The sequence below is a fragment of the Schistocerca serialis genome, chromosome 5, assembly GCF_023864345.2.
Source record: "Schistocerca serialis cubense isolate TAMUIC-IGC-003099 chromosome 5, iqSchSeri2.2, whole genome shotgun sequence".
Taxonomy (NCBI): Eukaryota; Metazoa; Arthropoda; class Insecta; order Orthoptera; family Acrididae; genus Schistocerca; species Schistocerca serialis.
In genome coordinates, this window is record NC_064642.1 from 13,397,228 (window position 1) to 13,410,892 (window position 13,665).

Here is a 13,665-nt window from a genome sequence, read left to right on the forward strand (position 1 = left end):
TACTTCAAGACGTGAGATACTGCCCCAAAAGGCAACACTAGGTTCATTTAACGCACTCTCGAAAACATTTCTATGCTTCTCCGTATACCAACAGGTACAGTTGTGACTGTTGACACGAACTGATAATTTGAAAGTTGTCCATCACTCCAAATAATCTTAATAAACAACTTATTATCGCCATATTTAAGTTCATTTAACACTGTCTCGCAAAACTGAAGTCTTGCAATAGCCTGTTTATGAGACAAGATATATAATGTTTGAATTTGACCTTATGTAAAATTGACCTCCTGGAAGTTATAGAAATATCCTGTTCGGGAGATAGTCAACGAGTAGAGTTTTTAGGGCTCTGGATAATCCCTTACTAATGGTCTCATGACCTGTGGCAGTCCGGTGTAGATCCACTTTCCTCAAGAAGTTTCCTAAACTGTGGACATCCTTTCTTGCAGGTGAAACAGTATTGAAATTAATATCCCACCCATTTATTATTAGATTGTAACTACCTGTATGATTCATTTTGAAAGCAAAAACTCTTTCTTCACTAGAAAACATCTTCGAAACCGGTTGTATTAACAACGAACAATATAATATACGAAACTTCCTGGCAGATTAAAACTGTGTGCCGGACCGAGACTCGAACTCGGGACCTTTGCCTTTCGCGGGCAAGTGCTCTACCTACTGAGCTACCCAAGCGCGACTCACGCCCCGTCCTCACAGCTTTACTTCTGCCAATACCTCGTCTCCTACCTTCCAAACTTCACAGAAGCTCTCCTGCGAACCTTGCAGAACTAGCACTCCTGAAAGAAAGGATACTGCGGAGACATGGCTTAGCCACAGCCTGGGGGTTGTTTCCAGAATGAGATTTTCACTCTGCAGCGGAGTATGCGCTGATATGAAACTTCCTGGAAGATTAAAACTGCAGATTAATCTGCCAGGAAGTTTCATATCAGCGCACACTCAGCTACAGAGTGAAAATCTCATTCTGGGAATATCATATACTTTTGATTTAATAGCAGTGCACTCTAGTGTTCATATCTATGATTATATCAAACAGATAAGGTGGCCTTCATGTCTTCAATGGGTTACGATGGGTAGTTACTTCTTGCTCACTCCGTATTTGAAAGTAATGGATTGTGATGCTGTAAACTGTTATCATTTGTAGGCTAGAACAGCAAGCACGTGCCCAACTTTGGAACTTAGTCTTCGTACATACATAAACTCTGATGTAAACAAAACGCCCAAGCCTATCCGCTACTTCAACACATCGGGAAATCTAAAGCAATGTGTGACTATTTCTTATGTTGAGATCTGAGTTTCTCCCGGCCCATGCAATCTTCAAATACGTTACGGGAATGCAGCCGGGTGGCGTCGTCGACAACCGCCGATATCTGGACAAGACACTCCCTGCGATTTTCAAGGCTGCAGCAAGTAAGCGCTGTGCAAGGGAATCTAAGACCTCGGCTTGCAGAGAAACTCTAGAAAGATGAGACAGACACGCACTCTGTAAACATAGCGGTGGCACTAGGGCTTATGAATCGAGTTATGCATTTTAAGAAATTACTTGCATAAAATCCAAATCGTAGTTATTTCGGGCAAGGAGTAAACTGCTAGTTCCACATGGTGAAACTATACTTCTCTGGCTGAATTTGGGATGTTTCTCAGGGATACGTTACGAGTACTTTGGTGTAAGAAACCTATGGTCCCCCATCGTTCGCTGGACTTGTTACCTCGGTTTGTTGCCTTTTTAACATTGTATCTGTATCGCAACAGTGCAAATGCCGACGACATGTGCTGTACGTCGTGTTTTGAAACAAAGGTCTTCCATTAACCCCACGGTATTTGCTGCTGACAACAGTAATGTCCACTTTACTCTCCTTCCTCGAACTGCCTTCGTTACTGCTACATGGTGTCTCTGGTTTATTTCACCGGCAGTATTAGCTGCATGTTAACAGTTTCATTGTGCCGTATGGGTAGCTGTTCCTCGTGTGTGAGTTCACTGGCTGCAATGGCAGAGCGGAACAGTGGCCCCGGAGGCGACGACGCTATGCCGTACTTCTGTCTCTGTCTGAGGGTTGCTGGATTACCCCATCTGTATCCTGTTTTGTGTTGTGCGTTTTGCCAGTTGAATATCACAAGCTTTTTCACTGTAATGATGGTATTCTCTTAGTGAAACAAAGGTATGTCGCGTAACCGAATAAAACGTAGTTAGCCGCGCGAGCTTAGCCGAGCGGTCTCAGGCGCTGCAGTCATGGACTGTGCGGCTGGTCCCGGCAGAGGTTCGAGTCCTCCCTCGGGCATGGATGTGTGTGTTTGTCCTTAGGATAATTTAGGTTAAGTAGTGTGTAAGCTTAGGGACTGATGACCTTAGCAGTTAAGTCCCATAAGATTTTACACACATTTGAACTTTTTTTTTTTTTTTTTGAGCTGAGTCCCATAAGATTTCAGACACACAAAATATAATTACGTTATTACTCTGCTACGAGCCACCAGATACCACGGGTCCCTTGTACCAAAATATTGAGAAAATATCCCTGAACAACTTCCGAATTCTGTCGGTGTACTTCGGGATAACGCTTTATAGCGAAAAACTTGCCTGTGCTGAGTTATTGGAATTTATATCACGTGGGCTACGCCTAGACACATAAAGTGCGCATTTGGTGAAATACTGTTAAAAAAAAAAAGGAATTCTAATTTACAGTAGAAAGTGCCGTAGTGCCTAGAGGTAAGGATGGAAAAATCCGACAGGTTAAAACCGTTACCGGTGTTTCTGTTCTGAATATTTCTTCCTATTTGCTTGGTCCTGTGTATTTATTTGTTACTAATAATATTGTAAAAGACTAAATATGAGCCGGCCGAAGTGGCCGTGCGGTTAAAGGCGCTGCAGTCTGGAATCGCAAGACCGCTACGGTCGCAGGTTCGAATCCTGCTTCGGGCATGGATGTTTGTGATGTCCTTAGGGTAGTCAGGTTTAACTAGTTCTAAGTTCTAGGGGACTAATGACCTCAGCAGTTGAGTCCCATAGTGCTCAGAGCCATTCGAGCCAACTAAATATGAATTAGCCGGAACAGCAGTGACGAAATTTTTCGTGCTTGAATAAACTGTTTCTAGAAAAAGAATAATTTTTGTTAGTAAAACTTGGATTGCTTTGAAACATTGCTTTATTGTAGAGAATGCGGAAATGTGTACAGCCTATTTCAATAACAATGCCAATAGAAACCAACAACAAACACATGACATAAGAATTGGTACAGCATTGCTGAGAGAATAATGTACGTGTTACCATTTGGCCTGCCCTTTTAGATGGTACGCAGCGTGTAAGAGTTGCCTCATGTCGTCTAGAGGGTGATCTTTTCCACCGTGTACAAACTCTAGGGACTGACCGATGAGAGGATACGCAACAAAAGAGCTCTAATGAACTTATGTCCGGAAGTGCATAATTTCCATGGTGCAGACAATTTATTCAATCATACATTTTTACAGATATTGCGGTCGAACAGGCGCTGTACCATACAGCCACAGTTACAGTGAATGTTGAAAATGGTTTCCATGTCCCTCGACGCGTGCGTGTACGCGCCGTAGCCTGTTCTGCCTGAAACGTTCACATCGGGCAGGCTGCATCCGAACAGTGTCAAAGGCAGCATGCTCCAGTGTCTCCGCCATCTGGAATGGGCTCTGCATACCCGATACTTTGAGATGGCCTCATGACCAGAAATCGAATGGGTTGAGATCCGGTGAACGGGCAGGCCTTGCTACTGGACCCTATCATCAGATCTATTGACCAGGGAAGGCACGACTGAGATGCGTCCGGACGTAAACGGCGAAGTGGGCTGGAGCACCATCATGTAGCAGCCACATAACGCTTCGAATAATCAGTGGAACTTAACTTCTTACAGCAGGGGGGGGGGGGGGGGGGGCATATTCACCCCCAAGAAACGCCGATAGTTTCAGCCTGTCAGGCGACGTGGAAGAAATACTGGTGCCAGAATATGGTGGCCAATTATTCCCACCCAAAAATTCTATCTACAGCGATGCTGATGATTCGCTGTCACCACACCATGCGGGTTCAGCCGGCCAAAGTGGCCGTGCGGTTAAAGGCGCTGCAGTCTGGAACCGCAAGACCGCTACGGTCGCAGGTTCGAATCCTGCCTCGGGCATGGATGTTTGTGATGTCCTTAGGTTAGCTAGGTTTAACTAGTTCTAAGTTCTAGGGGACTAATGACCTTAGCAGTTGAGTCCCATAGTGCTCAGAGCCATTTGAACCATTTGAACCATGCGGGTTCGACATACTACTCCACAGGTGAGTGTCATGAAAGTTGAAAATACCACTCTGCGTAAAGGTGGCCTCATCTGTGAATAGGATGGATGACACAAATCCCGGAATCGTGGTTCCATGGTGAAGAAACCAGTGACAAAACTACTCCCGATGTGGAAAGTCTGTCGCTAGTAAGCCCTGCATACGCTGTAAATGGTGAGGAAAGTAACAGTTGTCACGTGCTGGTGGGCTAACTGCCTGATACTGACACGGCTGTCACCTTCCACAGCTTAAAAAAATGGTTCAAATGGCTCTGAGCACTATGGGACTTAACATCTATGGTCATCAGTCCCCTAGAACTTAGAGCTACTTAAACCTAACTAACCTAAGGACATCACACAACACCCAGTCATCACGAGGCAGAGAAAATCCCTGACCCCGCCGGGAATCGAACCCGTGAACCCGGGCGCGGGAAGCGAGAACGCTACCGCACGAACACGAGCTGCGGACATCCAGAGCTTAGTCACAATTTCTTCCAAGTGTGGTGTCCGAACATTTCGGGCATGTCCTTCATGATATCGTACTTCCTGAAACGACCCTGTCTCAGACAAACGGCGAAACACTGTTGCAGCCATGAAATGTTGTGGTTGTTGTAGGCGGGGACAGGTCTCCTGATACAACCTTGCTGCCTGTCGCTCGTTGCCGTTTGACTTTTCGTAAGTAAACACCATGTCGGCATGCTCTCGATTCGAATACAAAACCTTGGTGTACAACGCCGTATTACCTCCACTACAAGGTGAGACAGCAAAGGAAGTGAATCTGACACAACATTACCAATTACTATTGCAGGAGGAGGCACTAGGGCATGTAGTATGCAGAACGGTACCAGCCTCTTGGAGGAAACTGTGCATACTGCAACTGTGTCTGTATGGTACAGGGCGTATTCGACCGCAGTCTCTGTAACAAAGTATGACTGAATAAATGGTCTCTAGCATGCAAACAATGCATTTCCGGATAGAAGTTCATTAGATCTTTTTTGTTCCGTGCCCTCTCATGGATCATTCCATAGAATTTGTACACTGTCGTCGTCGGACATCAGTTGTTTTACAGAGTGTCACCATGCCTCGACTGGAAGTATTTCACGAAGTGTGGTGTCAGTGAAGCACAGTGTTCCCTTCGCTTTAAAAGATTAAAAGCGGGAGGAGCCACTGCAGACATGTGACGTAAGATAAGGAGAAAACGCAAAACTTAACGTTTGATTCATATTTTACAATAAAAATAGAAAGTAGCTGATCTTGCCTGTGACAACACAATATGCCTTCATCCGCTTTGAGCCTTTTAAAACCGGCAAATCAATACGAGAATTACAGTTCTTCAACTTCAGTTTCCTCCCTTTAGCTCTGACTATTTCTAGTGCCCAAATAGTGGCATGATGGCCGATTAGAACATGATTTTTGAGCAGAATCAGAAAAATTTAGTATCGATAGGGGACTAGATGTGATTTTTTTGTAGTAGTCAACTACTTTTCGAGAAAAGTAGCGAATGGTGGACAGACTATGTTTTCTTTTATTTGTGTATTTAGTTTATTGACGCTATGTAGCTTGAAACTAAGGCAGTAAAAATTTCTCAATTTTTGTTCCATATCCAGGTGTTGTAGGAAACAATAGGAATAAATAACTCAAAACCGGTCGTTTCAGAAGCCGGTTATTTTGAATGGTTTTAACATTTCGGTTAAACTGACTTTCGTAGAAACCTATATAACCGAGAACTGGTTGTTTCTGCGATAACAGTTGTCCCTGCCATGAGATGGTCAGCGTTGCAGCGTTTCATACGAACTTGAAGGTGTAGTAAACTGCTATCGGTTTTGAAGAACCGCCTTGCGCTACTTCATCGGTTAACCTCCCCCCCCCCCCCCCCCCCCCACCTTTCCTTCCATCTATTTGTCACATTAGTCTTTTATGAAGATTTGAGAGGAGCGAAGATCACAATAAACTTTCTTGTTTACTTAGCTTGTCATGTAGAGTTGGCTCCAGTTGTTCTTGTGCAGGGGTCTCGTTCTTGAAGATGAAAATATCACATATTAGGCCCTCACAGTTGCACTGATGTAAATAAATTTGGAGATTTTTGTTGCAGAATTTTTGTTTTTACGTAAATATATTTTCTTACATTTTCGTATGTCATACAGTCTTTTGATTTTTCACATTAACAAAGCCGAAATTACATTTTTCTCACAAAATACAAAAGTACATCCGATCACATCAGAGGTTTGCTTAGGACTCTCATACTCCGCGGAAAAAACAATATTCCAAAGGGTTTACAGTTTTTCTTAACAAATGAATTTCTACTACACTCCTGGAAATTGAAATAAGAACACCGTGAATTCATTGTCCCAGGAAGGGGAAACTTTATTGACACATTCCTGGGGTCAGGTGCATCACATGATCACACTGACAGAACCACAGGCACATAGACACAGGCAACAGAGCATGCACAATGTCGGCACTAGTACAGTGTATATCCACCTTTCGCAGCAATGCAGGCTGCTATTCTCCCATGGAGACGATCGTAGAGATGCTGGATGTAGTCCTGTGGAACAGCTTGCCATGCCATTTCCACCTGGCGCCTCAGTTGGACCAGCGTTCGTGCTGGACGTGCAGACCGCGTGAGACGACGCTTCATCCAGTCCCAAACATGCTCAATGTGGGACAGATCCGGAGATCTTGCTGGCCAGGGTAGTTGACTTACACCTTCTAGAGCACGTTGGGTGGCACGGGATACATGCGGACGTGCATTGTCCTGTTGGAACAGCGAGTTCCCTTGCCGGTCTAGGAATGGTAGAACGATGGGTTCGATGACGGTTTGGATGTACCGTGCACTATTCCGTGTCCCCTCGACGATCACCAGTGGTGTACGGCCAGTGTAGGAGATCGCTCCCCACACCATGATGCCGGGTGTTGGCCCTGTGTGCCTCGGTCGTATGCAGTCCTGATTGTGGCGCTCACCTGCACGGCGCCAAACACGCATACGACCATCATTGGCACCAAGGCAGAAGCGACTCTCATCGCTGAAGACGACACGTCTCCATTCGTCCCTCCATTCACGCCTGTCGCGACACCACTGGAGGCGGGCTGCACGATGTTGGGGCATGAGCGGAAGACGGCCTAACGGTGTGCGGGACCGTAGCCCAGCTTCATGGAGACGGTTGCGAATGGTCCTCGCCGATACCCCAGGAGCAACAGTGTCCCTAATTTGCTGAGAAGTGGCGGTGCGGTCCCCTACGGCACTGCGTAGGATCCTACGGTCTTGGCGTGCATCCGTGCGTCGCTGCGGTCCGGTCCCAGGTCGACGGGCACGTGCACCTTCCGCCGACCACTGGCGACAACATCAATGTACTGTGGAGACCTCACGCCCCACGTGTTGAGCAATTCGGCGGTACGTCCACCCGGCCTCCCGCATGCCCACTATACGCCCTCGCTCAAAGTCCGTCAACTGCACATACGGTTCACGTCCACGCTGTCGCGGCATGCTACCAGTGTTAAAGACTGCGATGGAGCTCCGTATGCCACGGCAAACTGGCTGACACTGACGGCGGCGGTGCACAAATGCTGCGCAGCTAGCGCCATTCGACGGCCAACACCGCGGTTCCTGGTGTGTCCGCTGTGCCGTGCGTGTGATCATTGCTTGTACAGCCCTCTCGCAGTGTCCGGAGCAAGTATGGTGGGTCTGACACACCGGTGTCAATGTGTTCTTTTTTCCATTTCCAGGAGTGTAGTTTCTGTAACATTATTACTTTCGATCATCATTTCATAAATGAATCCATAAATAAACATAGTAGCCAGTACAGTATTGCGTAATTAAAAATCTAAATTTTAAGTGTGCCAATAGTTCGTAATTTCAAATGTTTCTAAAAAAGCAATTTTAGCTGTACATTCAGAACCAGTACTTATCGATTATAACATCGAAACCAAAATATTTTATAAAGCAACTCCTTTTCACAAATTCTAGCTTTAAGTATACTGTACTGTGTATAAAATTATATGAAAGTTTTGAGATAAGCAACTGAGATAATACTGACCTGTCCAAAATTCGAAAAATGGTACTGGTATCGACAACTACTGTTGAGGAAAACTAATGCAAGAGGAGGAGGATGTCCCGTTACAAGCAGTACCGCCAGTGGCGGTTCTCTGTACTGAACTGTGCCACAGCTGTGACGTCGGCCGCTCGCTCGCGCTGTGCAGGTGTTCACGGAGGCGTCGGTGTGGCTGAGCCTGGACGGCGTGCACTACCAGTGGGCGACGGCGCCGGTCAGCACGGGGGCGGCGGGGGCGGCGGACTCGGCCCCCTCGTGCGTCAACGTGAGCCTGCCGCTGCACAGCCGCGTGGCGCGCTTCCTGCGCCTGCAGCTGTACTTCGCCGCCGCCTGGGTACTCGTCAGCGAAGTGCGCATCGACTCGGGTGAGTCCCCGCCTACACGGGCAGCCGGAACGTCCGTAGTCGCAGATTTCATTAGTCTGTATTCCGCTTAGCACCACGGCCCGTCAGAATGACGGAACCACGCTGCGACTGGGATGCAGACGCGACTCATTCTCGATCGCGGTTTCTTGCTGTGGAAAGCCGACCCGTGTGTCCAGTGTCCCAGTCACGATCCAGCTCCACAGGGCTACAATTCCTCAATTGTTTTCTTATTCATGGCGGAATTAATGTTTACCTCGGCCGTTGCTGCTCACACACCTGCATCCCGTACAATGTGGCGTGGTATCTAATCGACATCTCTACATGGCCGATCCTCGGATCTGATGAGTAAGCTGCTCAAGTCGGAAAAGCAATCTACGTTATTCTGTGACTCGCATAAACGATGACTCATCAACTGTACCTACGTTTTTGTCAGGAACTTATCGTAACACAAATAATTTCTTTCTGTTCCGAGTCAAATAATCGGGAGCATTCGCTTGACAGTAATACAAAAGACGGAACTGGGAAACCCTCTCATATTATGGCAACAAGGAAAATATTAGTCGTCGCCTTAAATGAGCACACTGGGTGTTTTAGGAGCTGTGTAGACGATATGCAGGCTGATTTAGTTGCCCCTACCACTGGATTTTATGCAACCCCCAACTCTTTAAAATACCACAGCAAGATTCTCATTTCTTCTCGCTCGCTACTCATAAACGATTAGTCCTACAGAAAAAAATGAACAGCATCTTTCTTTAGAAAATTGAATGCAGTTGAATTTTGTACTGGGATACGCTTTCGCTAGAGGCCATAGTTTTCGAGCTATTGAAGGAAAACTTACAAAAATGATCTTCAAATGCGTTTTTCTTGAATAGCTCGGAAACTGCGGACTCCAGTGAAAATCCTCCCAGTACAAAATTTAACTACATAAAATTTCCTACAAAAAGGTCCTGTTAATTTTTTTCTGTGGGAGTAATAGTTTCTACCTGGTGAGCAAGAGAATATGAAAATCTTTAACGTACTACGAGGGTTATTCGGAAAGTAAGGAACGAAGCCGCGTGGAATTAGCCGAGCGGTCTAAAGCGCTGCAGTCATGGACTGTGCGGCTGGTCCCGGAGGAGGTTCGAGTCCTCCCTCGGGCATGGGTGTGTGTGTTTGTCCTTGGGATAATTTAGGTTAAGTAGTGTGTAAGCTTAGGGACTGATGACCTTAGCAGTTAATTCCCATAAGATTTCACACACATTAAGGAAGGAAATGGAAACCACAGTGAAAATCCGATGAACACAGGTGTGTTGGGCAGTGTCTCTAGCATACCCGTCGATTCCATTAAGTCGTTCTTTTTAGTTCTGAGCACACAGAAAGCACATAAAGATACCTAGATAAATAGTGTCTCCCGCCAAGTACAAGGGCCTGCTGAGAAATTTCGCCTGAAGCTATGCTGCCAGCATTACATAACTGTCGTGAGCTTTCTTCTTCAAGACAATTCTCAGCCACATTCTGCAGGGGCAACAGAGATGATCCTGCATCGTTTTCAGTTGGAAATTTTTGATTACCTACAATACAGCCCGTAATTGTCTCCTTCTGAGTTTCATCTCTGCTCACATGAATCGCTGGCTATGAAGACAACATTTTGGCACAGACAACGAGCTGTAGGCTAGGGTAGAGAATTGGCGGAAAGCACTGGCGGCTTGCTTCTATAACGACGATATTGGAAAGTTGGTACAACGCTACGACAAACGTCTAAGTCGGATCGGCGACTATGGAGATATGTAGCTGGAAGTTGTAGCCAACTTTTGCAAATAAAACAGTTTTGATTTTCACTGTGATTTCCATTTCGCGACTTATCGCTTCTTACTTTCCGAATAGCCCTCGTATCTGACGGCGGTGTGGGCTGCACAAAACCCAGCTGCAGAGGTAGCAGAATAACCCTGAATAATCAAAAACATTTCATTTGAGGGAGTATATGTAACCCAGCAGGACTCTGATGCACGTATCTAAACAGCAGTATGTGGGCAAGGGGTTGGTGCGGCCTTCGAACGGAAACCTTTTGGTCGCCGCTTATACGTAGAGTGGTAACAGTCAGTAGTGTGCCCGTGCAACTCTAGTAGACGTCTAAGTAACGCAACGGACAGTAGCTGACTGGACTCGTGTAGTACGGTTTGTTGAGTCGCAGCTTGGCCTCTTTTCAAACGCTGGAACTTCACCAATGCACTAGTGAGGCGTTTAGGCTGCGAAATGTTACGGCCGCACTGGTGGATTTACTGTCAGCTGTCGGTGTCACCAGCACACGACTTAATTTTTTTGGCCTCCCTTTTTATGATGTGATTGGGGTCGGTGATCAACCAGCGCTCCAAAGACCACACACTAATTAGATAATGAGTCTAAATCCTTCAAGCAAGTAGGAAAGTTAGCGAATAACGTATAAACAGGTGAAGTTACTGAAGAGACTTCATAGCATTAATAATGTTGATGAAACAAAAGATTATAGCGTAAAACAAGTAAACGTTTACTGAACGCTATTAATACGTGTCAATGGTGACCTCACATAGATTGCAGATTCCAATGAAAAACAGTCTAACAGTAACTGATGTACGAGGTGCGGCTAGAAAAAAACCGGACTGATGCTGGAAAAAACATTTATTTAGAATTATTTACAATTTCATGTTATCTCCTTCAATGTACTCTCCTCCTCGGTCTCTACACGGCTCCATACGAATTTTCCACTGTTCATAGCAATGCTGCAGATCATTTTCGGCAAGTCCATAAATTACTTCCGTCGCTTTTTCTTTTACTGCTTCAACAGTCTCAAATCTAGTTCCTTTCAAAGCTGACTTGACTTTAGGGAAAAGAAAAAAGTCACAGGGGGCCAAATCAGGTGAGTAGGGTGGATGATCTAAGATGGGAATGTTGTGTTTTGCCAAAAACGTCTTCACTGACAACGCACTGTGAGCTGGGGCATTGTCTTGGTGAAGGATCCATGGCTTTTTTCTCCATAAATCGTTCTGTTTTCTCCGTACTCGCTCACGTAGGGTAGCCATGACGCTAATGTAGTAATGCTGATTCACTGTTTGTCCCTCTGGTACCCAATCAATGTGCACAATCCCTTTGATGTCAAAAAAAAAAAAAAAAAAACAATCATCATTGCCTTGAATTTCGATTTTGACGTTCGTGCTTTTTTTTGTCGTGGAGAACCAGGAGTTTTCCAATGCATCGATTGGCGTTTAGTTTCGGGATCGTAAGTAAAAAACCACGATTCATCGCAAGTAATAAGATTTTGTAAGAAGGTGGGATCACTTTCAATGTTTTCCAGGATGTCAGAACAAATCATTCTTCGGCGTTCCTTCTGTTCAATTGTGAGACACTTTGGAACCATTTTTGAACACACTTTGTTCATGTTGAAACTTTCATGAAGAATCTGCCTAACACTTTCCTTGTCAACTCCTGTTAACTCAGACACTGCTCTGATTGTTAAACGGCGATCTTGTCGAACAAGTTTACCGACTTTTTCAATGTTTGCATCAGTTTTTGCTGACAATGGTCTGCCAGTGCGAGTGTCATCACTGGTGTCTTCGCGGCAATCTTTAAATCGTTTAAACCACTCAAACACTTGTGTTCGCGATAAACAATCATCGCCATACACTTGTTGTAACATTACAAACGTTTCACTTGCAGGTTTTCCTAGTTTGAAACAAAATTTGATGTTAACACGCTGTTCTTTCTGTACACTCAACATTTTCCGACGCACAGACAAAACGTCAACTACTTAAAACAGACGCCACGGGCAGACTGAGTGCAAGAGGCAGATGAAACTCGAGCAGTAGGCGGAGCGAGAGTCACGTGACAGGCCACGCGACTTTCAGCCTTATTGCATTCGTTTTATTGTTTCACCAGTACTAGTCCGGTTTTTTTCTAGCCACACCTCGTATCTACTGCGTGCAGAGCATCGAATACAGAAATACGTGTTTACTTACCTGCGCGTTAATCCACAAAAATCAACAGCAAACGTTCAGCATCCGGAAGCGCAGTTTCCCACCAACAATTGTGACGTAAACTAAACTTTGTTATTATAAATACCTACAGCAAAAATGTGTCCCAGATCTAGAAAGAAAGTCAAAGTTCGTAAAACCGTGCAAAATAAGTTGCCGAAAATAGTCAAATAATGTAAGTCCGGTGAAAAGCTGAAGTATGTCCTCGACAGCGAGTGTTCATCAGAGACAAGGGTATCGTCATGAGTGCCCCAGGGAGATGTGACAGGTCCGGTGTTGTTCTCTATGGACATAAATAATTTGGAGGACGGGGTGTGCTGCAGTTTGCGGTTGTTTGCTGGTGATGCTGTGCTGCACGTTAATGTGTCGAGTTGAGTGACTGTAGAAAGATGCAAGATGACGTAGACAAAATTTCTAGTTGGTGTGATGAACGGGAGCTAGCTCTGAATGTGGGAACGCGAATGAGTAGGGAAAACAAACCTGTAATGCTCTGATATAGCGCCAGTAGTGCACTACACGATACAGTAATATCTGGGCGTAACGTTGCAAAGCGATACGAAATGGAACGAACGTGTGAGAACTGTGGTAGGGAAGGGAATGTAATATTTCTTGGGAGAGTTTTAGTAAACTGTGGTTCGTCTGTAAAGGAGGCCACAATGGGATGCTGGTGCGACCTTTAGTGCTCCAGTGTTGGGGACCCGTACCAGATTGGATTCAAGGAGGACGTCGAAGCTGTTTAGGAGGGGGGCTGCTAAATTCGTTACCAGTAGGTTCGAACAAGACGTAAGAGTTACGGAGATGCTTTTGGAACTCAAACGGGAAGCCCTGGAGAGAAGACGACGTTCTTTTCGAATAACACTATTGAGAAAAGTTAGAGAACCGACATTTGAAGCCGACTGCCGAATTATTCTACTGGCCCTAACAAACGGTGCGCATAAGGTCACGAAGACAAATACGAGAAATTCGGACTCATACGGA

General features: G+C 45.4%; 1 protein-coding gene across 1 annotated transcript in view; it reads left to right on the top strand.

The window, feature by feature from the left end:
• LOC126481703 (epithelial discoidin domain-containing receptor 1-like) overlaps positions 1-13,665 on the top strand; it is an 833,514-nt gene that overhangs the window by 604,320 nt on the left and 215,529 nt on the right. Inside the window, exon 9 of the mRNA XM_050105651.1 lies at positions 8,488-8,704. Within this exon, the coding sequence (XP_049961608.1) occupies positions 8,488-8,704 (217 nt within the window). The remainder of the gene's footprint in view (positions 1-8,487; positions 8,705-13,665) is intronic.